We start from the raw sequence: 22,724 nt of genomic DNA, 5'->3' as shown, positions 1-22,724 counted from the left end.
ACTTGGGTATAATATTTCGAATGGAATGGGAGAATCAAAGGCATCTCATGTGCTTGCCCTCTCATTACTAAGTTACGAAGTGATATCACTAGGTCATTGTCAACAAAATACATTCTTTTGTCTGAGAGGATCTTCATCCTGCAGAAAACACATTATGCAATCTTTTGGTGCGACATTACTCTGACATTTATTCAATTTTTATTGGTGAAAGGTGTTGAGGAACATGCAGTGTTACTAGCCGAAATTTTTTTATGACAAATTGCTTAGACTAGCATGTGTGGCTATTTGCTCAATCAATTTAAGTTTGCCTTTGACGCTATTTTCTTTTCAGATAGAGAGACAACTACTGCATGTCCATTTGGTTTTGGCTGTGCTCTGTTTTCCATGTATGAGAATAAGGCAATGCGTATCCATTCCTCAAAACTAGGTCTATTGGCTGCGCGAGAGATGGACAGTAAAGAGGTTTTCCTTGTCAGGATACACAATAACTGTTAATATGCAGTTAACTAGCTATAGTGATTGAAAAAGAATTCACAAACTACACATCTGATCCATAAACCGATATAAGAGCAGAATAACATCAAAATGGATAAGCCAATTATCTAAGTCAGATTCAGGATAAGCCAGACTCCATCATCAGATCTCCATGAATAAATGCACTGTTTGAATCCAGGATTTTCTGGAAGAGGTCCATTTATAGGGTGGACAGAGACAATCACCCGAACGCCTACACACATTGATCAAGATTGAAATGTTAGCAAGCTGAATGGTCACTACAGTTCTGAGAAACTAGACACAAAACAAACAGCGAATATGGACTGGAGGATGGCAAAGAGGTGTAGTCGCATAGGATTGAGATTTAAGTGGTTTTCTGGTCATGTTCAATATGACTAGACTTTTTGGACGAGAAATGCATAAGTGCGTGTGCTATGTTTCTGCTCATAAATTATGAGTTTTTTATGGTCACATGAACTAAAGTAATTTTCTTCTAGTGTATATTGAAAACATGAAGTAGGAGTAATTTAGTTTCATTCCAAATGAAAAAGAAAACTCATCAGCACTCTGAATAAATCGAGGACAATGCCATACTGTCATGGCCTAGCTAATAAAATAAAAAGATTTCAGTCAAAGGCCTTGAGCTAAAAAATAAAAGAAAAGAAAAAGAAAAAGAAAACTTCTCTCAAAGATCTATAGTTGCATGTCCACTATAATTTCATTGGTAATAGAAGTTTCTGCTTATTGAAACCTTTATAAAATATTTCAGACAAGAATTTCAAGTTATCCATTTGCAACTCCAGAGAATAATATCAAGATTTATAAGACTGATTTTCAGACACCTTGAGCATTCAAAAGACTCAAAAGGAAGCCTTACAACTCATAAGTACCATCCATAGCAAATGCATGCAAAAGGTTTGAATAAATGACGTTTTAACGGACATATACCTGCATTCTTTTGCAGCAATAGCTTCTTGATAGATATCAGTCACAAGTAATACCTCTGATGGCTTATCAATCCTAGTAACTTGGATATCTCGATAACACTACGTGCCTTTTTTCTGTTCCTATACATGAAAGAGAGAAGCTATTGATATGATTCACAATACCAGAGTAGTTCAGAAGCTCTCATTCAACTCTGGCAAAGAAAATTAAACGAACGAAGTAGATTAAAGAAAAGAAAATAATAAACGATGCAAGATCTTTACCCCCCCTGAAGAGTTGAAATATCCATATAGATACGTCCTTAGATCTCCATGATTAGTATAGTGGGAGTGGCTTAATTTGAAGACCAGACCGATTATTCCAGCCTTCCCACCATCAGCTAATGTTCCTTTGCTATACTGAAGAGGACCATGATTTGATAATAACCATCCAAACCCATGTGATGAAGTTTGATAGCAGCATCAAACAGATAATGGTAACACTCAGCCTGAAAATATAGGGTATAAATATAGGGAAATGAAAAGTATTTGCCCAAAAAAAGCATAACAATGGGAATGCTGAAATAGGGAATCCTTTACAAGGAAGCCACAAAACCTGTTTACACTAAGCATCTGTTTCAGCACGTAATGTAAAGCAAATAGATGTGGATACATAGGGTAAATTAGTACTTTCTCTGGCCACAATTAGAAGTCTAGAACTGCTGCTAACATAGTGGCTGGATATTCCTTCAATGTAGCATGGGGGATTTCTTTGGATGTCAAATCTAGCATCTCCTTTTTCCCCCTTCAAGCAAAAAGAAGAAACATTCTAGCAACAGTGTTACTGATTCAACCCTTAAGTGGGAAACACAAACCTGTGTTTTAGCACTGATCCATTAGTCTCCCCAGGAATATATACTGTGGTTCTGAACAAGCACAGCTGTCGATCTTGGGTACGCTTCTACCTGAAAAATGACATCACTCAATCCAGCAACCGAATGTGTATATGGTTGATGATTTTTGGTAAGAATTTATCCATTCTTTGGAAGAAACTAAAGATTTTTCTTACCAGAAAGAAAACAATGACCTTTTTTCTTTGTTTTGTTCCCCTTGTCATGCAGGGGAAGGCAAAGAAGTAGGGTCAGCTGAAGAGGGAATATCGGGTCCAACCCTACACCCTTCAAGCATGAGTACAACATCAGCCATGGATGGTCTGTCGAGTGGATCAGGTGCTGTGCAGAGAAGTCCCACTTTGACTCCCAGTAAAAACTCTTCCCACTCTGATGACTCAGGGTCCAGCTCCAGCAGACCAGGTTCAATTAGCTCTGAAATTTGACCCTTCTGCAATTGCTTCTTTACCCACTTTACAATGTCCTCATCTTGAGTGAACATGGCCGGTTTCTTCCCAGTCAGTATTTCCAATAGGACAATCCCGAAGCTGTACACATCCGACTCCTTTGTCGATTGCCCGGATAGTGTCGCCTCGGGTGACACGTAACTGAGCGTGCCCACTGGAGTGGCCGAGGAGGAGGCTTCAGCTGTGGTGACCGAGACCAGACGGTCCAAACCAAACTCTGATAGATGGGATTCGAAATCTGCATCGAATAGCACGTTCTGAGGCTTCAAGTCACCGTGAACCATGGTCATTGAGTGCAAGAAAGCGAGTCCTCGAGCAACTCCAAGCGCGATGAGATGACGCATGGGCCAGTTGAGAACATGCCCATCCCGGTGAGATGCTTCTTGAAGGAGAGTGGCCAAGTTCCCATTAGGCATGTAATCGTAAATAAGGAGCCTTATGTCAGGTGGTCCAGCGAAGTAGCCTCGCAGGACTGTCAGATTGCGGTGCTTGATCTTGCCTAGTGCTTCCGCTTCTTTACGAAATGTTCGCTCATTGATCGATCCATTGAGGAGGCGACGTATCGCAAGGACCATCCCATCTTGAAATGAGGCTTTGAAGACAAGCCCATATCTTCCCCGGCTTAGTACATTCTCCTCAGCAAATTGTCTAGTTGCTTCTAGCGTTTCTGAGTATGTTATCTTGTTCTTGAACATGACGAGCTTTGCCTCTCCGTTTTCTCCGCTTCCACGGCCCCTTTCTGCTCCTGAGCTTGTACGAGGACTTCGCTTCTTTTCCCCAGCTGCTCCTCTAAGCTTCTTTCGCCACCTCAGGAGGCTGTACACATAACCACAGCAGCATAACGCCAAAACAATTGCTCCTGCTACAATTAAAGCAATGAAAAGAATCAGCCTTTTTCTTTTCTTGGCAGTCACGTTTGGGCATTCTTGAGCCAAGGGTTTGCCGCATAATTTTCCATTCATTTTGAATACAGAAGGATCGTTGAATCGAGAACCCAGTGCCCGTGGAATCTCTCCCTCGAGATCATTGTAAGATACATTTAAGTACACCAGTCCAGGTATTGCTGAAAGATTTGCTGGAATTCTTCCACCCAAGTTGTTAGAGGAAAGATCCAGTGAGGTTAGGTTCAGTAGTTTTGACAAAGAATCGGGTATATGGCCTGAAAGGTGATTCAAATCCAATAACAGAGTAGTCAAAGAGAAGCACTGGGACAACTCCTCGGGAATTTCTCCTGTTAAATTATTCTGACCCAAGTCAAGCCTCTTCAAATGAGAGAGGTGAGAGAATCTGCTCGGAATTTGACCCGTCAATCTATTTGAACGAAGTTCAAGTACTTCAAGATTGGAACAGTTACCAAGCTCTACTGGAATTGGACCTGAAATATTGTTTCCAGATATGGACAGAACAGCTAATGACGGAAGGAATCCATAAGTAGTTGGAATTGTGCCGTGAAACAAATTCGATGTGAGGTTCAGATATTGCAAAGAAATTAAACTGCTGAAACCTTCAGGAACATCCCCAGATAAACTGTTCTCTTCCAAGGCAACAATTTGCAAACTTGGCAACCCGAAAATTTCAATTGGCAATTGCCCAGAGAGATTTTGTTTACTCAAGTCCAAAGTCGTTAATCTCATAAGACTCCCGATGCTCCCAGGGACATTTCCCGAAAATCCACAATTACTAAAGTTCAAAACTAGCAAACCCTTCAACTTCCCAATACTGGAAGGAACTTCACCAGAGAACTTGTTATTGCCTAAATTCAGAGTACTCAAATTCTTGAGTTGCATTAACTCTTCCGGCACAACTCCAGTCAGATTATTATTGCTAAGATCCAAATTCTCGAGCCCCAAAAGGCTTCCAAGACCCTGCGGAATCGAACCAGCAAACCTGTTCTCTTTCAAGGAAATCACTTTCAAGCTACTCAACTGACTCAAAAACCCCGGAATCTGGCCCGAAAACTGGTTTCCCTCGAGATCAAGGACTTGCAACAAGCTGCATTTCGAAATTTCGTTCGGAATCACTCCCCTTAGAGAGTTATTAGCCAACCTAAGCTCCTCCAGTCTTGACAGATTTCCAATACCAGCAGGTAATATACCAGAAAAAAAATTCCCAGAAAGGTCAGTCACTTTCAATGACGTCGACGCATACGTCAACCAATATGGGAATACACCCCGTACACGATTCTCGTGAAGGTCCAAAACCTCCAGAGAAGTAATGCACTTCTCACTTGGCGGCTCGGATATTCCCGTGAAAGAATTAAACCCCAGACTAACAATCCTCAGGGAACTCGAATTAACCGGACCATTACAGAAAAAAGAAAAAGGAATTGAACCGGAGAGATTATTGCTCGTCAGAGAGAGAACTTGAAGCTTCGGGATCGTCCCTATAGTCCCCGGAAGCAAGCCCTGAAGCATGTTGTCTTCGACGCTCAAAAACACGAGCGAGGAACAATTTGCCATCGCCGAGGGAAGAGTTCCGAACAAGAAGTTGGAGTCTAGCCACAAGTACTCGAGCTCCTGCAATGCTCCCAAACCGAAAGGGACTCGACCCACGAACCGGTTGTACGACAAGTTGACGACCCGGAGATGGGAGCTCGCCGAGAAGTTCGCCGGGACCTCGCCGGAGAACTCGTTGGACGACAAATCGAGGAACCGCAAGCTCGGCGGCATGTCGCCGGGGACTCCGCCGGAGAGGAGGTTGTGCGCGACGTCGAGGACCTGGAGGTTGGTGAGGTTGAGGATCTCCGCGGGGAGGTCGCCCGCGAGGGAGTTGTTCTGCAGGTAGACGGCGCGCAGGAGGGAGCACCGGGAGAGCGCCCGCGGGATGGAGCCGTTGAGGACGTTGGAGTGGAGGCTGAGCCGGCGCAGCTCATGCAGGTCGCCGAGCGAGCCCCCGAGCCGGCCCCCGAGCTGGAGCCTGCCGAGCCGGAGCTCGCGCACGCGGCCGGCGTAGCAGGCGATGCCGCGCCAGTCGCAGGGGGCGGAGGGCGTGGCGGGATCCCACCCGGCCGTCGCGCCGCGCGGGTCGCTGAGGCCGCGCTTGAAGGACAGCAGGGCCTCGACTTCCGCCCGGGTGTAGCTGGTCTGAGCGAGCGCCGCGGAGGAGAAGAAGAGCGAGAATGCGAGGACGAAGGAGAAGAGAGAAGGAGCCGTTGGTGCTGCCATTGTGAACCTTGCGTTTCAGAGAGAGAGAGAGAGAGAGAGAGAGAGAGAGCAATGTGGGTTGGTGATGCAGTGAAAATGGGGTTTTCCTTAGGGTTTTTGTGGTGGTGGTGGTGGTGGTGGTGGTGGTGGGGGAGTGTTAGTGCACTGGAGGAGCGTATGGTGGCAGTGATGGTGGCAGAGACGGAGAAGAAGGAGAGGCCATGGGGGAGCGCGCAGGTGTGCGAGACAGTGTTGTGTCCTGAGGGGGTAGCGTCAGTTCCCTTTTTGTTTTGTATAAACGGTCGGTTTTTTTTAATATCCCAACGACGGTACGTATGTTGTCGTTTCCGGGGCTGACCTCGGTACCCTGTTTTTAGAGCTGTTCCTCTTATTTCGTGAACTTCACGTGGAAAGACAGTCCGTATTAAAATTTACTAATTTTAATCGAATCGTTGAAATTGCTCGCTTTTTAAAGCTTTATGTGTACGGATTGGGTTTTACCATGCAAAGAAATAATGACAAGGTGATCAGTAGTCCTCGCATTCTTGTACTTTTTTTTCTCTCTCAAATATAATCATTATTTATACCTTTAGAACGCATCATCAATATGTAAATACCGTAACTTTAATGTTTAAAGACAGTGTTGTAAAGGTTTACAACTTTAAGAAATCAATGCAAATAAAATATTACCCTCATTTTAAAGGACTGCGACATTTGGCGAAGATTCGGGATATTTCGTCATGAGTACTTTAAAGTGGTTTGGAACATTTAATTATCCCGGTCTTTTAACGTTTTCGGCATTTTTATAAAGAATGGCCACTTATTGCCGTAACCAAATGCAAGTTGTCATTTCTAACATAGTTGTGCATGCACAAAACAAAAACGTTTGCCGGTTACAAGCTGATATGTCGATAAGTAGGGATGGATTTAGAATTTTGACTTAGTGGGGACAAAATAAAATACTGTCTACAAAAAAGTAAAAAGAGTCGAGTATATATGCTTCAGTATCTGAACTATTGTCCCGATGCTTAAAAAGCCTACTAGAATCAACGTTTGGTCGATTTGTTTATCTATCGTAACTACATATTCATGATGTTAGAATTTGCTTTTCAATCTTTGTATATTAATTTTGCGGGGGCAAATCAATAGAAAAAATGTTCGATTCCATTCTCTTGCGAGATTTAAGGGGCGACAAAAGGCTGAAATAGTGGAGCACAGCTTGAAAAGCTTTCGACAGCTTCAGCCATTTTTCTAGACTTTGGGAAAGGCGAGTGGAGGCCAGACGACCGCTAGATACAATGGAGATTCGTCCCCGCCAATAATTGCAACATTTCAATGAGTGAGTCGTATTCAAAATCTAATAAGATGGTACCACATTCCTTTTAGAAATCAACCTTTGGCATTCCTAGCATCATTGTATAAATTGTACAGTCCGTCTTCAACTGTATTATTAAACAAGCAGACTTCACAGTCAATTGCTTCTTCATGAAATGATGGTTTCATCTCATGTCATGTGGTAGTTTAGGAAGTTCAGTCCCTATAACCCAAGCGAGCTAACCCGCTATCTGAATCTGTTTCAATCATTCTGACCTGTCGATAGGTGTCCCAGGGCGCTCGGAAGGGTTACTTAAGAAGGCGAAACTTCATTATCAATACGTTGAAAATTGGAACTCTAGTAGCATATCGCAAGATCGAGGTCTTAGATGCTCGTAAACCTCTTCCATGCTCGTAAGCATCATGGAGGTTTGAACCGATCTTCTTTAAGAGCAACATGCGCTTGACCCTCCGCAATGGAAACAGGACAATGCACGGTTTATGCTTGCAGAATGGTGCATTCGGAAACTGATGATAACTTGAAAGAAAGCAAGTTGCTATTTGATCAAAAAAGCATTTGGGGTCAAGCCAGTTACCCATTTACTTGAAATGACATTCCAAGTGCGATGAAACAAGCAGCTGTATCTCATACACTTGCCTCTCATTACAAAGATAAAAACCGGTGTCACTCGGTCATTGTCAACCTAACTATAATCTATTGCCTGAGAGTATCTTCATCCTGCAGAAAGCACAAAAAAGCTGCAGTTAAGAGTTTTACCAATTAAAAAAATTTACCAATAACTAGCATGTATATCTCGCTTTTGCAGTTCGATGATGTTGACTGGAATGCTGTGGCATTACTGAAACACGGATGCGAGTTTTATTGGTGAAAGGTCTAAAGGACATTAGTGCTACTGACCGAAAACTTATTATTCCAAATTGCTTGGGCTAGCATGTGGAGATATTTCCTTGATCAGTTTTAGTTTGCAGTGACACAAATGCTCCTTTTGGATTGAGAGATACCTACTTCATGTCCATTTGTTAGTGGCTATGCTCTGTTTTCCATGTATGAAAATAAGTAAGGACATGTGTATACATTCCTTGATATGCTAGGTCTACCAGCTACATAGGGTTTTCTTTGTCAGGATACACAATAAGGGTCAACATGCAGTTGACTTGCTATGATGATGGGAACAAAAAAACGCACCACACATCTGATCCATAACCAATTATGTGAGTGAAATAACATGAAAATCGATGAGCCATTTACCAATACCAGATTCAGGATAACTACGCCAAATTCTGCCATCAGATCTCCATGAATGAATGGATTGTTTTGAACCCGTGATTTTCTGGAAGAGGTCCATTTCCAGGCCGGACAGAGACAATCACCTGAAGGCCTACACGCATTGATCAAGATTCAATGTCAGCATGCTGAAATGCACAGTAATGTTCTGAGAAAACAGACTTGAAACAAACGGATGCAAATATTGTCTGGAGGATGGAAAAGAGGGGTAATCACATAAGGTTGAGATTAAGATTTAAGCAATTTTCTGATCGTGTTCAATATGACTAGACATGTAGATGAGGAACGTATAAATGCATATGTTCTGATTCTCCCCGTATATTAACTGCAGTTTAATTGAAGACAAGCCAAAGTACATCATAACTAACTCTTTCTTTTTTTTTTTTTTTTTGGAGCTGGGATTGAGGACAGAATAAAGCCAATGTAATTCAAAGAGCTATTTTTGTTCATAAGCTGAGAGTTTTTGATGGTCACACATACTAAATATATATTCTCTTTAGTATGCACTGAATAACATGGAGATAGAGTAATTCGGTTTCAATTGAAAAAACTCATCAACACTCTGCATGAATAAGGATGAAGCCATTTCGTCATTACAAAGCTAATACAAAGACTTCTCTTGAGAGCCGGGAAACACTGAGCGTGTTTCAAGTGACTCAAGTGTGGTTGTAATCTCTGTCGTATCGCTTAAAAAGTGAAATCCTATACTGCTCTCCCATGGGATAGGTCCCACCGACCGAACTACGTAAATGCAGTTAGAGGTCTATAGTTGGGCATCCCCTATAACTCAATTGGGTATTTTGTTAAGTATTTGCACATGGAAACTTTAAAAAATACCAGCACTGGTTAAGTCAATATGATGGGTGAAATGTCCTTGGGAGTCTATAGCCACTTTTCTACCACGAATTTAAACTTATAAGACCGACTTTTAGACACCTTAAGCATTCAAAAGATTCAAAAGGAAGCCGTGCACCACAGACCAGAGCAAATGCACAGAAAGAGTTGAATAGATGATGTCTCAACGGACACATACCTGCATTCTTTGCAGCAACAGCTTCTTGATGGACATCAGTCAGAAATAATATCTCTGATGGATTATCAACTCCTAGTGACTCCGCTATCTCGACATAACTATTTGTTTCTTTTTTGTTCCTACACACGAAAGATATAAGCTATAAAATAAATCTCCAGTACCTGAGTAGTTCAAAAGCTCTGACTCAAGTCTAGCAAAGAAAATTCAACCAAATAAGAACTAGATTAAAGAAAGGAAATCAGGAAATTAGGCAAGATCTTTACCCCACTGTTGTGTCAAAAAATCCATAAAGGTACTTCCTCAGATCTCCATGATTTGTATTCCCAAATAAGAGTCTTTGTGCTAATCTGCTGCCACTAGAATATATGTATACCTGTTGCACAATAATTAGCTGCTGTTAACGCTGTAAATGACATCAGTACAGCTGATACATATAACCATTTCCATTTTCATGCAATCGATGGAGAGGAAAGAAGAAAATCCCATTTAACTGAGCAACAAAAATCATCTGTTGCTGCACAAAAAAAAAAATTAAAGAAACATGTTGAGGGAAGAAAGCATCAGCTAATGTTTTCCTCCAGGACGAGTACGGAATCAAAGGATAACACAGAGCGGCAAAAGAAAAGGATGAAAAATGTAAGAGGAACAGACAGCAAAATCAAAGTTACCTTTATGCCCAGGGCATTCCATTTTCCAAGAGCCACCGGTACATCCTCAAATACTTCTCCCTTCAATTCCTGATTCTGAAACCCAGTTCGCCATATGTGACCCTGCATGGTACAAAATACGCCTGTCTTGCTCACCTATACTTCTCAACAACATTACACCAAACACAATTTGATATCAGCCTATGCTTACTTGCAATTGTTTCAAGGCAGTGATCTTGCGATCAGCTTTTATCATTGCTTCGATGTTAGCAACCAAAGCCGCTATCACTTTCTCTTTCCCTACTTCATCTGGAGGAATGGGTAAGGCCCCAGGAACATCTTTTGCCAAATCATCTTCGACCTGTAAATAGACATACCCAAATCTAGAACATCAAGGAATCAATATAGCATGTCTTCTAGCAAAATTAGGATACATCGCTCCATAGTTGAAGGAAATTTGCATTAGTGTAACCTTTGACTTATATCCTCTTTATAGCATATACTAGTTAGCTCCAACTAATCATGCACGATAAATAGTCTCAACCATTACAAGTGAGGAAATTTGACAGTTCCATTACTAAAGCACAACATAAAGTTACCTGGATCCGTAACAATTTGATGTCATCTTGAGTTTCTAAAGTATCAAATGCTGCAGACAAATGCCTCTCAACATTATCCCGTGCATATGGAAAGAGAACATCAGTCACGAATGTTATTGGAGTAGTGGTTCCTTCAATGTCCAGAAGAATGCAGCTCTGCAACCAGACAAATTAGGCAAGAAAAAGAATTAACTGACCTGGAATACCGAACATCTAAAGTTTCTTTAAGTTTGCGAGTCAAAAGGGCACTTTCATCAAGATCAAGACAGTATATGCTGCACATCGTGATTCACAATCAGTGATATTTATCTATGGGAAAAGGGGAGTGAATTCAGAAATATACTGGAAGTGGCTTGATTTGAAGACTAGATCCGATTATTCCAGCCGTCCCGCCATCAGCTAATGTGCCTTTGCCATATTGAAGAGGGCCATGATTTGGAGACGACCAATCCAAACCCATTTGATTAAGTTTGATTGCAGCATCAAAGAGATAACTGTAACATTCAGCCTGAAAAAATAATGGCATGAATAAAAGAGAATAAAAATAGTCGACAAGGGAAGAGGAACAAGAGTAATGCTGAAATAGGGAATCCTTTACAAGGAATCCACAAAAGCTGTCAACACAAAGCATCTGTTTCAGCACGTGATCAGAACTTATCATTGGGAAAAGTGGAGATCTGGATACATTGAGGTAATGGGAATAGTTTCTCCGGGCATAACTAGAAGTTTAGAACTTCTGCAAGCCTTGTGACGAATATTCTTTCAACGTAAAATGCGGAATTCCTTTTGATGTCAAATTCACAACCTTCTTTTTCATATAGAAACAAGTAAAGTTCTAGACAACACTCTGACCAATTCAAATCCTGACGTGGAAAACACAAACCTGTGTTTTAGCACTGATCCATGAGTCTCCCCATGAATATATACCATGGTTCCGAACCAGTACAGCTGTCGATCTTGGGTACGCTTCTATCTGAAAAAAAGCGTCACTCAATCCAGCAATTTAGTGTAAATATGATTAAGAAGTATATACTACTAAGAACAATGATCCTCTATAGCCATCCACTGTTTTGCAAGCATACTAGCACTCTACTAGACAGACTCCTGGAAGATCTAGATAAGCCTCCAGCAAGACATGATAACTCAAAGCAAAATGTACTCATAAAGAACAAAGATAGGGCGGAAAATTTCAAAATATAGAACTAACAATTGAATGTTATATTGTCTGAATAACAGGACGATCTTCACACCATCTAACAAGCGTGCCCCCCATTTTATAGATCAACCATCCAGTCACAAGCTTATGACTGCTGCAATCTAGTTAGCAGGCCACCTTTAGTTTCTCCCACATGGAACCAAAATGTAAAAATACATACCGCTTTTGCAAGAGATTCTGTGAGTTCATATTCACGAGCAGTATTCTCTATGATTGGGATCACAAGTTCATCATAATAACCATGCCCTTGGATTCCTTTAATCATCTCCATATGAGTAATCTACAAAAGCACAAGAAGGAAAGAAATTGAAAAGGGAAAAGTAAATTAGAGCAGCCCAAAAGTGATTATGATGTTTCAGATAGAGCAGGCCAATCACCATACATGTTGTGTTTAAGTGATTGGTGAGGTGATGACAGAAGCACAGTGAGACTATGGCAATACCACTTAAACTGTGAAACGGGATGAACTACACCCATGTGGGTTCCCATTTTCAATGGTGAGTAGTAAAAGGCTCTCACAACCAACTCAACTATTGACTCATGATAGTGATTTCCTCATGAGATCCATGACCTATCCAGAGAACCTATTTCAACTAAATTTTTTGTGCATCTCAATCTAATCAATATCAACTTTCATGAAGCATCTCCCCTTGTGGGTTAAGTTCCTATTGGTCTCTATTTAATAAATTCCTCAAGCTACCAACTTAAACGTTTGTCCAAGAGGGTTTTTTTTTTTTTTTTTGGTCGAATCCAAGAGGGTTTACTTTGAACTAATTCGTAGTTAATAACATGCAAAGGATTGCAAAAAATAAAAAATAAAAAAACCTGGAAAACTTACTCTAAATTCTTTTGCTAAGGGATTGATCATGGTTACAAGGCATGATTCCATTCCATGACTGTGGATGACTGCTCCTGGATTGCGCAACTCGAATACCTTGAGGATAAAGGAGGAGGTATGGGTCAGTAACTTCAACAAATATAGATTTTTAAGAAAGTAAGTGTAAAGGGAGGGGGGGAAGTCAAAGTCATTACGGGAATAATCAGAGTGATACTAGCATAATACTCCCAAGAATGCAGTGGCCAGGAAATGATTACTTTGGAAAAAGATAGCATCAAACTTGCAATAAGAATCTTCCACATGTATTCAATCTTGCTTAGTAGAGATGAAGCGACTCCCAAAACCAGACTGTTTCCAAATTTGATTTTCAATTAGACTACTTGTTCTTGATATTCTTTGCTAGGGATCAATACAAACCATATAGATTCCAAAAAGTACTAATTCAAATTGCAACCACATCGAGGGAAAGGTACTGAAGTCTGAGCAGCATTAATTTGGAGAAAGTGTGAGTGAACTCAAAAGAGTATTTGTCAGCTGAGTTAATATATAACTTTTAAAACATTGTATGCTCTTCTCTTTCCTTCATTCCCGAGTAGTTTGAACATCCTATTCATTTCAAAGTTAATACCAAATTGAAGCTTCACATACAGCGGTACAATAAGCCATCTTAGCAGTACAGTGCAAGAGAAAATTGACATGGAAAAACTATGAAGAATCAAGAATAGCAGCGATGGCAGAAAAACAGAAACCCAACTTCACATCCACCCTTATTACGGGATCAGAAATTACCTTCAAGAAAACATCGGCGCTGTCCGTACACTTAGGTGCCTTATTTGGGTAAGGCTTCGGAGACGGTGAAGACAAGGTAGAACCGTCTGCAGACAACACGTACATGTCCTCGGGTTCCATTCTCTCCTTCTGGACTCCTAAAACATAGCACAAAAGACAAATTCAAAAGCTCAGCATAAGAGTCAAAACGCCTAGATGCAATGCAGTAATAGTTAAACTTTCAAACATAATCTTGCAAACTCCACGAAGTTGAATAACTTGGCTATAGGAAAAAAAAAATAGAAAAATGAAATCAACTAACTTGATAAGCACGTATGTCAAAAGCAATTCCAGCATCGACTAGAAAACGGAAGTACTTAATGCACACCAGACCAGAGACTCCGACCAGACAGCTAGCTACATGACTACAGAATAAGACTCGATCAGCACGAGAATAGACTCAATGACAGCCCCTCATGATTGAACAGTAGGGGCAAGGCAACATCATTTAAGCGCGAAAAGAATCGCCTCGTCGCTAGTTCAGAAAGCAACGGAAACGCCGTTCCATTGCGGAAAAGAATCTACGAACCGAAGACAGAAAAACAAGCCTAGAACAACACACGATCGGATTAGATTCAGAGAAGGAATCGAAGCCGATGATCCAACACCGAGCAAGCACGGCGACGGTACCGGAAGGGGACAGGAGGATGAGCTGGTGAGGCCGCGGGACGGAGTCGTCGTGGACCCTCATGGCGATGCTGCCGCCCGTCCCGTACATCCACCCGAGGGTGTAGAAGTGGCGGCAGAGCTCCGACATCAGGCTCCTGGTGTCCTTCACCGCCTGGCTCTCCAGGTACGCCTGAGAAGCAGTCGCCACTCCCCCGCCGCCGTTCTCCGGCGTCGCCGTCGCGGCGGCCATCTGGTCCGTTAGAGAGAGAGAGAGAGATGGCTGAGCTTAGAGTGGAGGGCTGCGTTGCAGAGTAGACTTCGTCTTGCCTTTGCAAAGGAGGAGAATAGAGAGAGAAAAAATGGTTTTTGATTCTCCAGGTGAGCGTGTAATATTAATTTGGATTTTTGCCTTTCTTATTAATTTTAATTTCGATTTTTTGGTGGATCGCATATTAAAATACCTGGTTCCTGGGGACTGGAGTGCAAAAACAGCACATTAATAAATGAAATGTCATGAAATGGAGGCGGGGCGTGGTGCTGCAGGCATGTCTTGCCCTTTTTTTTTTTAATTTCTTTTTTCCGAGATAGATAATCAACTGAGTATAAAAAAAACATGAAGGAGCTGAAACATCGAAAGTTAAGGGGGAAATTATTTTAATTAGTTTTTATGAATGTCATAACACAATAATACGACTTGAATATAAAATCATTAAAAAAAAAGGGTCAAAGAACCCCGTCTACTTTTTATAATGGGCTTGAGTTGGTTTAACCAGGGCCCAAACTGGTCCATAACTCCTCCCCCGTTGACTTTGACCTCGGGGAGCATGGGTTTGGTCAAAGCGGGCCCGTCGGAAGATCCAACGGTCGTAGCTCGTCGTGACATCCTGGAACTCTTCAAGCCCAGCCTCGACGAACGGTTTTTGAACAAGAGAGAAACTTCATTGTTGCCGCTATTGGCGAGAAAAGAGAAGGGAAAGAGATCAACCTCTTCCTTTCAAAATTAAGTGTACCATGGGGATCGTGGCATGGATTATCGTATTGATATGAATGAGTCATCTTTTTCCCGGAGGTAAATCTTTGCCCGCTACGGCAAGAAGATGGCGAGTCGCGAATTCTATCTCAGTAGAGCCCCGGTGCAGTTATCGAGATTCGCCATGCGTCGGCATAGTCTCGACTTATTATAAAAAAAAAAATTCAATGCATGACCCAATGGTAAAGCACCCATTTTGTGGTGTAGGGGCACAGGTTTGATCCCTAGCCCTACACCCTTTTTTTTTTTTTTTTTTCATTTTGCAATTTCTCTCCGTTTTGTTCATAATTCTTATATTTGTTCATCTTTTGCGTACTTTTAGGCTGCGCATGACAACGATTCTGTGCCCGGGAACAGATTCTGCTCAGAAATGATTCTTTTTGATTCTGTGCCCTGAATTGATTCTGAGCATTTTAAGGCGTTTGTTAACGGCCCAAAATTCCATCCCTGGAATAGAAAAAGAACAGAAATGCGTTTGGTAACGCCACAAAATTTCTTTTTATTAATAATATTTTTAAATATTTTAATATTTCTTTCTTTTTTTCTTTTCCTCCTTCTTGGCCATAGCCTGCTCGTTGACCATGACCGGTAAAATATTTTTTTTATTAAAAATATTTTTATTAAAAATATTTTTTCTTTTTTTTGGCCATGGCCTGGTCGTCGGCCATGACTGTAAAATATTTTTTTATTAATAATATTTTTATTAAAATATTTTTATTAAAAATATATATTTTTATTTTTTTTGGCCATGGCCTGGTTGCCGGCCATGGCCGATAAAATATTTTTTTTATTAATAATATTTTTATTAAAAATATACATTTTTATTTTTTTGGGCCATGGCCTGGTCGCCGGCCATGGCAGGTAAAATATTTTTTTTATTAATAATATTTTTTTATTAAAAATATACATTTTTATTTTTTGGCCTGCCGGCCATGGCCGGTAAAATATTTTTTTTATTAATAATATTTTTTATTAAAAATATACATTTTTATTTTTTTGGGCCATGGCCTGGTCGCCGGCCATGGCAGGTAAAATATTTTTTTTATTAATAATATTTTTTATTAAAAATATATATATATTTTTTTTCCATGGCCTGGTCGCCGGCCATGGATAGTAAAATATATTTTTTATTAAAAATATATTTTTTTCTTTTTTTTTGCCATGGCCTGATCCCCGGCCATGGCTTGTAAAATATTTTTTTTATTAATAAATTTTTTTATTAAAAATATACATTTTTATTTTTTTTTTGGCCATGGCCGGTAAAATATTTTTTTTATTAAAAATATATATTTTTTCTTTTTTTGCCATGGCCTGGTCACCGGTCATGGCAGGTAAAATATTTTTTTTATTAATAAATTTTTTTATTAATAATTTTTATTAAAAATATATTTTTTCTTTTTTATGGCCATGGCCTGGTCGCTGGCCATGGCCGGTAAAATATTTTTTATTAATAATATTTTTTTCTCGTCAGATCCGGCGAGGGCGGTCCTCGGGCCGGACATTAGAAGCTAAATTAAAAACCAAGAAAAGGAAGAAGAAAAAAAAATTGATTCTCAAAATTGTTCCCAGAATCAAGAAGCTACTTTTTTTTTATTCTTGATTCTGCTCCAAAACTGATTCTGGGAACAATTTTTGACAAAATTGTGCCCATAATCAAAAAATTAAACAAACGCATTTCTGTTCCCAAACTGATTCTAGGAACAAAAGAACATAATCAAACACTGTTTGGCAAGTCCTCGTTTAATTTACAAAAAAAAAAATTGCACTTTTATTTATCTTTACCTCTCGAGCTATCTTTCTATCATAAAAATTTAAATTGCTTATTATTTCTTTTCTACCCATTTGTGTGTCTATTTATTAGCTTAAAGTTTCTTTTTCACCTTAAATTTATCTCAATTCATCCTTTGTATAATAAAACTCAAGTATAATTAATTGCTACACGTTTCTCATGCCTTACGTGTTATTTTATTTTTCCTTATCAATCGCTCCAAGTGTCCCTTTATAAGGCTTAAAGTTTCTTCTTCACTTTAATTTTATTTTTCGTTAATCCTTAAAAACATACTTATAATCAAATTTAAGAATAATCAAAGTGTCGTACCTTAGACGTTACCACCGGATGTTATAGTGCTAACATTTTTTCAAACCACTCATTAATTGCAATTTTGAATGAGAAACGTAAAAATGACATCGCATTCGTTATCTTTTTTTTATATATATTTTGAACGTTGCTTGCTATTTTTTAAAAAAAATCAAAACTATTGAAAATATCGAAATTACGATGGAATACGAAATGTCACACGTCTCCAGTCCACACAGCCACTCTGGTACGGTTTTCTAGTGGTTTTTCATTTGCGAGGTCCGGGTCGTTCTTGTTTTTTTTTTTTTTGTTTGGTTAAACTGGTTTGTTCTTGTTTAACTCTACGCGTTTTACGTAATGATAATACGGGATAAAGCATGCACATGCACAGTGTACGTGCATGGGAGGCGATGGATGGCTAAGCCACTGTTCGAGGAAATTCAAACTCCTCTGAATCCGTACGGCTTTCTTTTACGTACGCATCCAGGAAAACACCAAATGAAATGAAACGTGGGAGAGAAACAGATCAAGCCTTGCCGACAAGTGATGAATGAACAGAAGGCCGATGCAGGTGTTTCGAATGACTTTTGCATTCAGCCGACACGTGGCAAATTAGTTCCAGTGCGTGCTCAGCTCCCTCTCTTTCTTCGTGCAGAGTGTGAAAAAAGCAACGAATGGCTTAGTTATATACCAAGAAAGAGGTGAGTGGTGACTGCCCACGTCTTGCCTTTGATTTCGAAAAGAACAATTCGTCACGGCATGCACGACAATCTGCATCGCAGAAGTACATCACGAAGCTTTCGATCCCATAGGGCGAATCCGTTTGTGACCATAGAGGACGTGAACAGAGGAGTAAAAGGTCTGGAGGATATACGAGCCGGGCCTCCATGAAAGCTCTGAAAATTGTCCACCTCTCTACTTTATTCACCAATCGTATTTTGTTGCAAACAAAAAAGTTACCATGTCGGCCCCAATTCAATCGGTCAATCGAAAGTATTAATGAGATACAGGACTGCAATAGGTAGGATCCATCAATGGTTGGAGTGGGAGGGTCCCCCTCACCACCCTCATGCACTGTCATTGGAAAATTCCACGCAAATTTCACGTTCTAAATCGGCAATATGACCCATGACTTGCCATGTGAAGACGGGGGACTATGCCAGCGGATTCATATTCGAGAAGATTATTTGCGCTGCTGTAAATTAGATAAAATTGGATCATGGTACAATTGGTTAAGGAAAGGATGTAGCAATTTATGAGCTGTCCATACTGGATTCAAGCCCATTTGAATTAATAAGTTAAAAACACGTGTCGATTGACCAGTGTCGAAATCTTGCCCTCTTTTCAAATCGCAACTAATTTGATTTTTTGTAGCTGAAGAGAAACTTATACTATGTTTAACGCTCCATTATTTCATATAAAATAAATTGTGACAACCAATACCACATCGATACTTGATAGCAATGCACTGATCATAAGATTGATGGATGAACTCGATATTGCGAGAATATATCCGTGCTTTTAAACCCCCGCTTAAAGTACTTGGACCCAACCCTCAAAATAGTATTCAATAGCAACTTTTGATTTGGGGATCCATCTCTAAGAATTTACACATTCATAGCCTCTCAGATAGGACCTTATAATGTCCTAAGCTTGCCTCATTACTACAACCACAGTAACAATGTAATTGAATTAGCAAATCGCATGTATGACCTAGGTCGTATGTAAGGTCATTTAGCCCGACTCTCCCAGAAACTTATATCTGGGAAAATAACATGATTTCTAATGCATGACGAACTAAGAAGTAAGTAACTGGGGAAAGAAATTTTGATCTTCTGACGGAGAACAGGTGCAAATCGAAACCAGAAACCAAGACACACACGATGATTATTCAAGATATTTGCAAGTACAGTAAACTCGTACTCAACATGATAGTAACCGCCGCCACAGATAAGCTTGTAGGAGTTATAGTCCATGCAGATGAAGGTGCCGGTGCTGGGGCACTCGCCGGAGATATTCCCGGTGGAGATTGTGGCGTCGGCCATGATGGAGGTGGAGATACCGGCGGTGTGGGAGACCAAGCTGGAGGTTGACCCCAAGGTGCCGGAGCTGACGAAGGTGGAGTAGCGGTCGGAGGCACGGCCGCGGGAGAAGGAGAGGTTGGCGACCACGCAGGCGGCACGGTGTGAGCAGGTGAAGGCGCTGAACTTGGAGGTTTAGTGGCAGGGTACGGTGAGGTCGGAGGCACCGCCGCGGGAGAAGGAGAGGTTGGCGACCATGAAGGCGGCGATGTTGGGGGTTTGGCAGCAGGAGGTGGTGAAGTGGGCGCAGCCGTAGGCGGCCGCGCTGGTGGCCAGGCCGTGGGTGGGGTCAACGGGGGCAAGGTAGGGGGCAGTGTGGGAGTTGCGGTTGGCGACCATGAAGGCGGCGATGTTGGGGATTTGGCAGCAGGAGGTGGTGAAGTGGGTGCCGCAGCAGGCGGCCATGCTGGTGGCCGGGCCACGGGTGGTGTCGACGGGGGCAAGGTGGGGGGCAGTGTGGGAGTTGCAGTTGGCGGCCATGAAGGCGGCGATGTTGGGGGTTTGGCAGCAGGAGGTGGTGAAGTGGGAGCCGCCGCAGGCGGCCACGCTGGTGGCCAGGCCGCGGGTGGTGTCGACGGGGGCAAGGTGGGGGGCAGCGTGGGAGTTGCGGTTGGTGGAGCAGGCCATGATGGCGGCGTGGCCGGGGCTGGCCATCCGGGAGGCGGAGCAGGCCATGATGGCGGCATGGCCGGGGCTGGCCAACTGGGAGGCGGTCTTATGGCCAACTGGGATGCAAAGAAATAATGACAAGGTGATCAGTAGTCCTCGCATTCTTGTCCGAAGTTCTTGATGATTCTTGTACTTTTTTTTCTCTCTCGAAATAATCATTATACCTTTAGAACGCACCATCAATATGTAAGTACCGTAACTTTAATGTTTAAAGACAGTATTGTAAAGGTTTACACCTTTAAGCAATCAATGCAAATAAAACATTATCCTCATTTTAAAGGACTGCGACATTTGGCGGAGATTCGGAACATTTCGTCACGAGTACTTTAAAGTGGTTGGAAACATTTAATTATCCCAGTCTTTTAAATTTTTTGGCATTTTTATAAAGAATGGCAACTTATTGCTGTAACCAAATGCAAGTTGTCATTTTAACATTGTTGTGCATGCACAAAACAAAAACGTTTGCTAGTTACAAGCTGATATGTCGATAAATAGGGACGGATTTAGAATTTTGTCTTAGTGGGGGAAAAATATGATGCTGTCTACAAAAAAGTAAAAAGAGTAGAGTGTATATGTCTTAGTATCTGAACTATTGTCCCGATGCTTAAAAAGCCTACTAGAATCAACGTTTGGTCGATTTGTTTATATATCGTAACTACATATTCATGATGTTTGAATTTGCTTTTCAATCTTTGTATATTAATTTTGCGGGGGCAAATCAATAGAAAAAATGTTCGATTCCATTCTCTTGCGAGATTTAAGGGGCGGCAAAAGGCCGAAATAGTGGAGCACAGCTTGAAAAGCTTTCGAAAGCTTCAGCCATTTTTCTAGACTTTGGGAAAGGCGAGTGGAGGCCAGAGGACCGCTAGATACAATGGAGATTCGTCCCCGCCAATAATTGCAACATTTCAATGAGTGGGTTGTATTCAAAATCTAATAAGATGGTACCACATTCCTTTTAGAAATCAATCTTTGGCATTCCTAGCATCATTGTATAAATTGTACAGTCCGTCTTCACCTGTTTTATTAAACAAGCAGACTTCACAGTCAATTGCTTCTTCATGAAATGATGGTTTCATCTCATGTCATGTGGTAGTTTAGGAAGTTCAGTCCCTATAACCCAAGCGAGGGAAAAGTCTTAAAAAGTCCTAAACCTTTGCATTAGTGCCAATTTAGTCCTAAACCTTTTTTGGTGCCAATTCAGTCCTAAACCTTTTGCATTGGTGCCAATTTAGTCCTAAACCTTTTTTGGTGCCAATTAAGTCCTAAACCTTTTAAATTGATGCCAATTCAGTCCTAAACCTTTTATTTTTGTGCCAATTTAGTCCTTCCGGCTAATTTAGACCGGAATTTGCCTACGTGGGCCTTGCCGGCCGGCGGCCGTCACCGCGCGACGCGTGGCGCCGACGTGGACAACTTTAATATTTTTAAATATTTTTTGAATTTTATTTTTTTTCCTTTTTTTTCCACTTTTTTTTTGGTTGTCTTCCTCCTTCCTCGGCCGGTCGCCGGTCCGGCGAGCTCAGCAGCGGCGAGCTCGAGCTCGCCGGCCACGCGAGGGCGGCCTCGCCGGCGGGCGAGCCTCGCCTTGGTCGAGCGAGGCTCGAGCCCTCGCCGGAGGCCGCGGCGAGGTCGAGCGTCGACCTCGCCGGATCCGGCGAGGTCGAGCCTCGCCCGACCAAGGCAAGGCTCGAGCCCTCGCCGGAGGCCGCGGCGAGGGCTAGCCTCGCCATGGTCGGGCGAGGCTCGACCTCGCCGGATCGCGAGGTCGAGCCTCGCCCGACCAAGGCAAGGCTCGAGCCCTCGCCGGAGGCCGCGGCGAGGCGAGCCTCGCCATGGTCGGGCGAGGCCCGACCTCGCCGGATCTGCGAGGTCGAGCGTCGACCTCGCCGGATCCGGCGAGGTCGAGCCTCGCCCGCCAAGGCAAGGCTCGAGCCCTCGCCGGGAGGCGAGCCGCGGCGAGGCGAGCCTCGCCTTGGTCGGGCGAGGCTCCGAGCCTCGCCCGACCAAGCGAGGCTCGCCCTCGCCGCGGCCTCCGGCGAGGCTCGAGCCTCGCCCGACCAAGGCGAGGCTCGCCCTCGCCGGTGGCCGGCGAGCTCGAGCTCGCCGGCCTCAGCCTACGGCCGGTCGCCGGACCGCGGCCGGCCGGGAAGGAGGAAGACAACCAAAAAAAAAGTGGAAAAAAACGGAAAAAAATAAAAATTCAAAAAATATTTAAAAAATATTAAAGTTGTCCATGTCGGCGCCACGTCAGGCTCAGTGGCCGTGCCGGCCGGCAAGGCCACGTAGGCAAATCCGGTCTAAATTGGCGGAAGGACTAAATTAGCACAAAAATAAAAGGTTTAGGACTGAATTGGCACCAATTTAAAAGGTTTAGGACTTAATTGGCACCAAAAAAGGTTTAGGACTAAATTGGCACCAATGCAAAAGGTTTAGGACTGAATTGACCAAAAAAGTTTAGACTAATAATGCACTAATGCAAAGGTTTAGACTTTTTGGCACTTTTCCCCGAAGCGAGCTAACCCGCTATCTGAATCTGTTTCAATCATTCTGACCTGT

General features: G+C 42.1%; 3 protein-coding genes across 11 annotated transcripts in view; all 3 read right to left on the bottom strand.

The window, feature by feature from the left end:
* Positions 1-112: 112 nt before the first annotated feature.
* Positions 113-6,143, bottom strand: LOC115663970 (probable LRR receptor-like serine/threonine-protein kinase At4g36180). 4 transcript variants are annotated; one of them, XR_008816570.1, is made up of 5 exons: positions 2,488-6,143; positions 2,294-2,383; positions 1,704-1,927; positions 1,444-1,562; positions 113-727 (listed from the first exon to the last, which is right to left on the bottom strand). XR_008816570.1 is itself a non-coding variant. In XM_056311327.1 (2 exons), the coding sequence occupies exon 1, from the start codon at positions 5,937-5,939 to the stop codon at positions 2,532-2,534; it is 3,408 nt and encodes a 1,135-aa protein (XP_056167302.1). In that variant the 5' UTR covers positions 5,940-6,143; the 3' UTR covers positions 1,996-2,383; positions 2,488-2,531. The 4 variants fall into 4 exon arrangements, 1 of the variants encoding a protein (XP_056167302.1); XR_008816569.1 differs by having other exon boundaries at positions 2,294-6,143; XR_008816571.1 differs by having other exon boundaries at positions 1,444-1,556; positions 2,294-6,143.
* Positions 113-22,724, bottom strand: part of LOC115665286 (probable bifunctional methylthioribulose-1-phosphate dehydratase/enolase-phosphatase E1) — a 29,824-nt gene continuing 7,212 nt past the window's right edge. The window contains exons 1-13 of one of the 6 annotated variants that reach the window (XM_056311328.1): positions 14,330-14,604; positions 13,661-13,797; positions 12,872-12,967; positions 12,194-12,313; positions 11,701-11,790; positions 11,161-11,325; positions 10,818-10,973; positions 10,430-10,579; positions 10,240-10,341; positions 9,835-9,944; positions 9,572-9,690; positions 8,503-8,632; positions 113-138 (exon numbers count right to left, since the gene is read on the bottom strand). In XM_056311328.1, the coding sequence (XP_056167303.1) occupies positions 8,541-8,632; positions 9,572-9,690; positions 9,835-9,944; positions 10,240-10,341; positions 10,430-10,579; positions 10,818-10,973; positions 11,161-11,325; positions 11,701-11,790; positions 12,194-12,313; positions 12,872-12,967; positions 13,661-13,797; positions 14,330-14,558 (1,566 nt within the window). In that variant the 5' untranslated portion in view covers positions 14,559-14,604 and the 3' untranslated portion in view covers positions 113-138; positions 8,503-8,540. Of the gene's footprint in view, positions 139-7,808; positions 7,972-8,269; positions 8,633-9,571; positions 9,762-9,834; positions 9,945-10,239; positions 10,342-10,429; positions 10,580-10,817; positions 10,974-11,160; positions 11,326-11,700; positions 11,791-12,193; positions 12,314-12,871; positions 12,968-13,660; positions 13,798-14,329; positions 14,605-22,724 lie in introns of those variants that run through there. The other 5 variants (XM_056311332.1, XM_056311329.1, XM_056311330.1 and 2 more) reach the window with 5 other exon arrangements.
* Positions 19,275-20,214, bottom strand: LOC130138161 (vegetative cell wall protein gp1-like). The gene has a single exon (XM_056311333.1). The coding sequence runs from the start codon at positions 20,180-20,182 to the stop codon at positions 19,307-19,309; it is 876 nt and encodes a 291-aa protein (XP_056167308.1). The 5' UTR covers positions 20,183-20,214; the 3' UTR covers positions 19,275-19,306.

This window comes from Syzygium oleosum, unplaced genomic scaffold (genome assembly GCF_021117445.2).
Source record: "Syzygium oleosum isolate NSW1041296 unplaced genomic scaffold, Sole_v2.1 Sole_v2.05, whole genome shotgun sequence".
In the NCBI taxonomy this organism is placed as follows: domain Eukaryota; kingdom Viridiplantae; phylum Streptophyta; class Magnoliopsida; order Myrtales; family Myrtaceae; genus Syzygium; species Syzygium oleosum.
The sequence above is the reverse complement of the archived record's forward strand: the minus strand, read 5'-3'. Positions and strand labels throughout refer to the sequence as shown.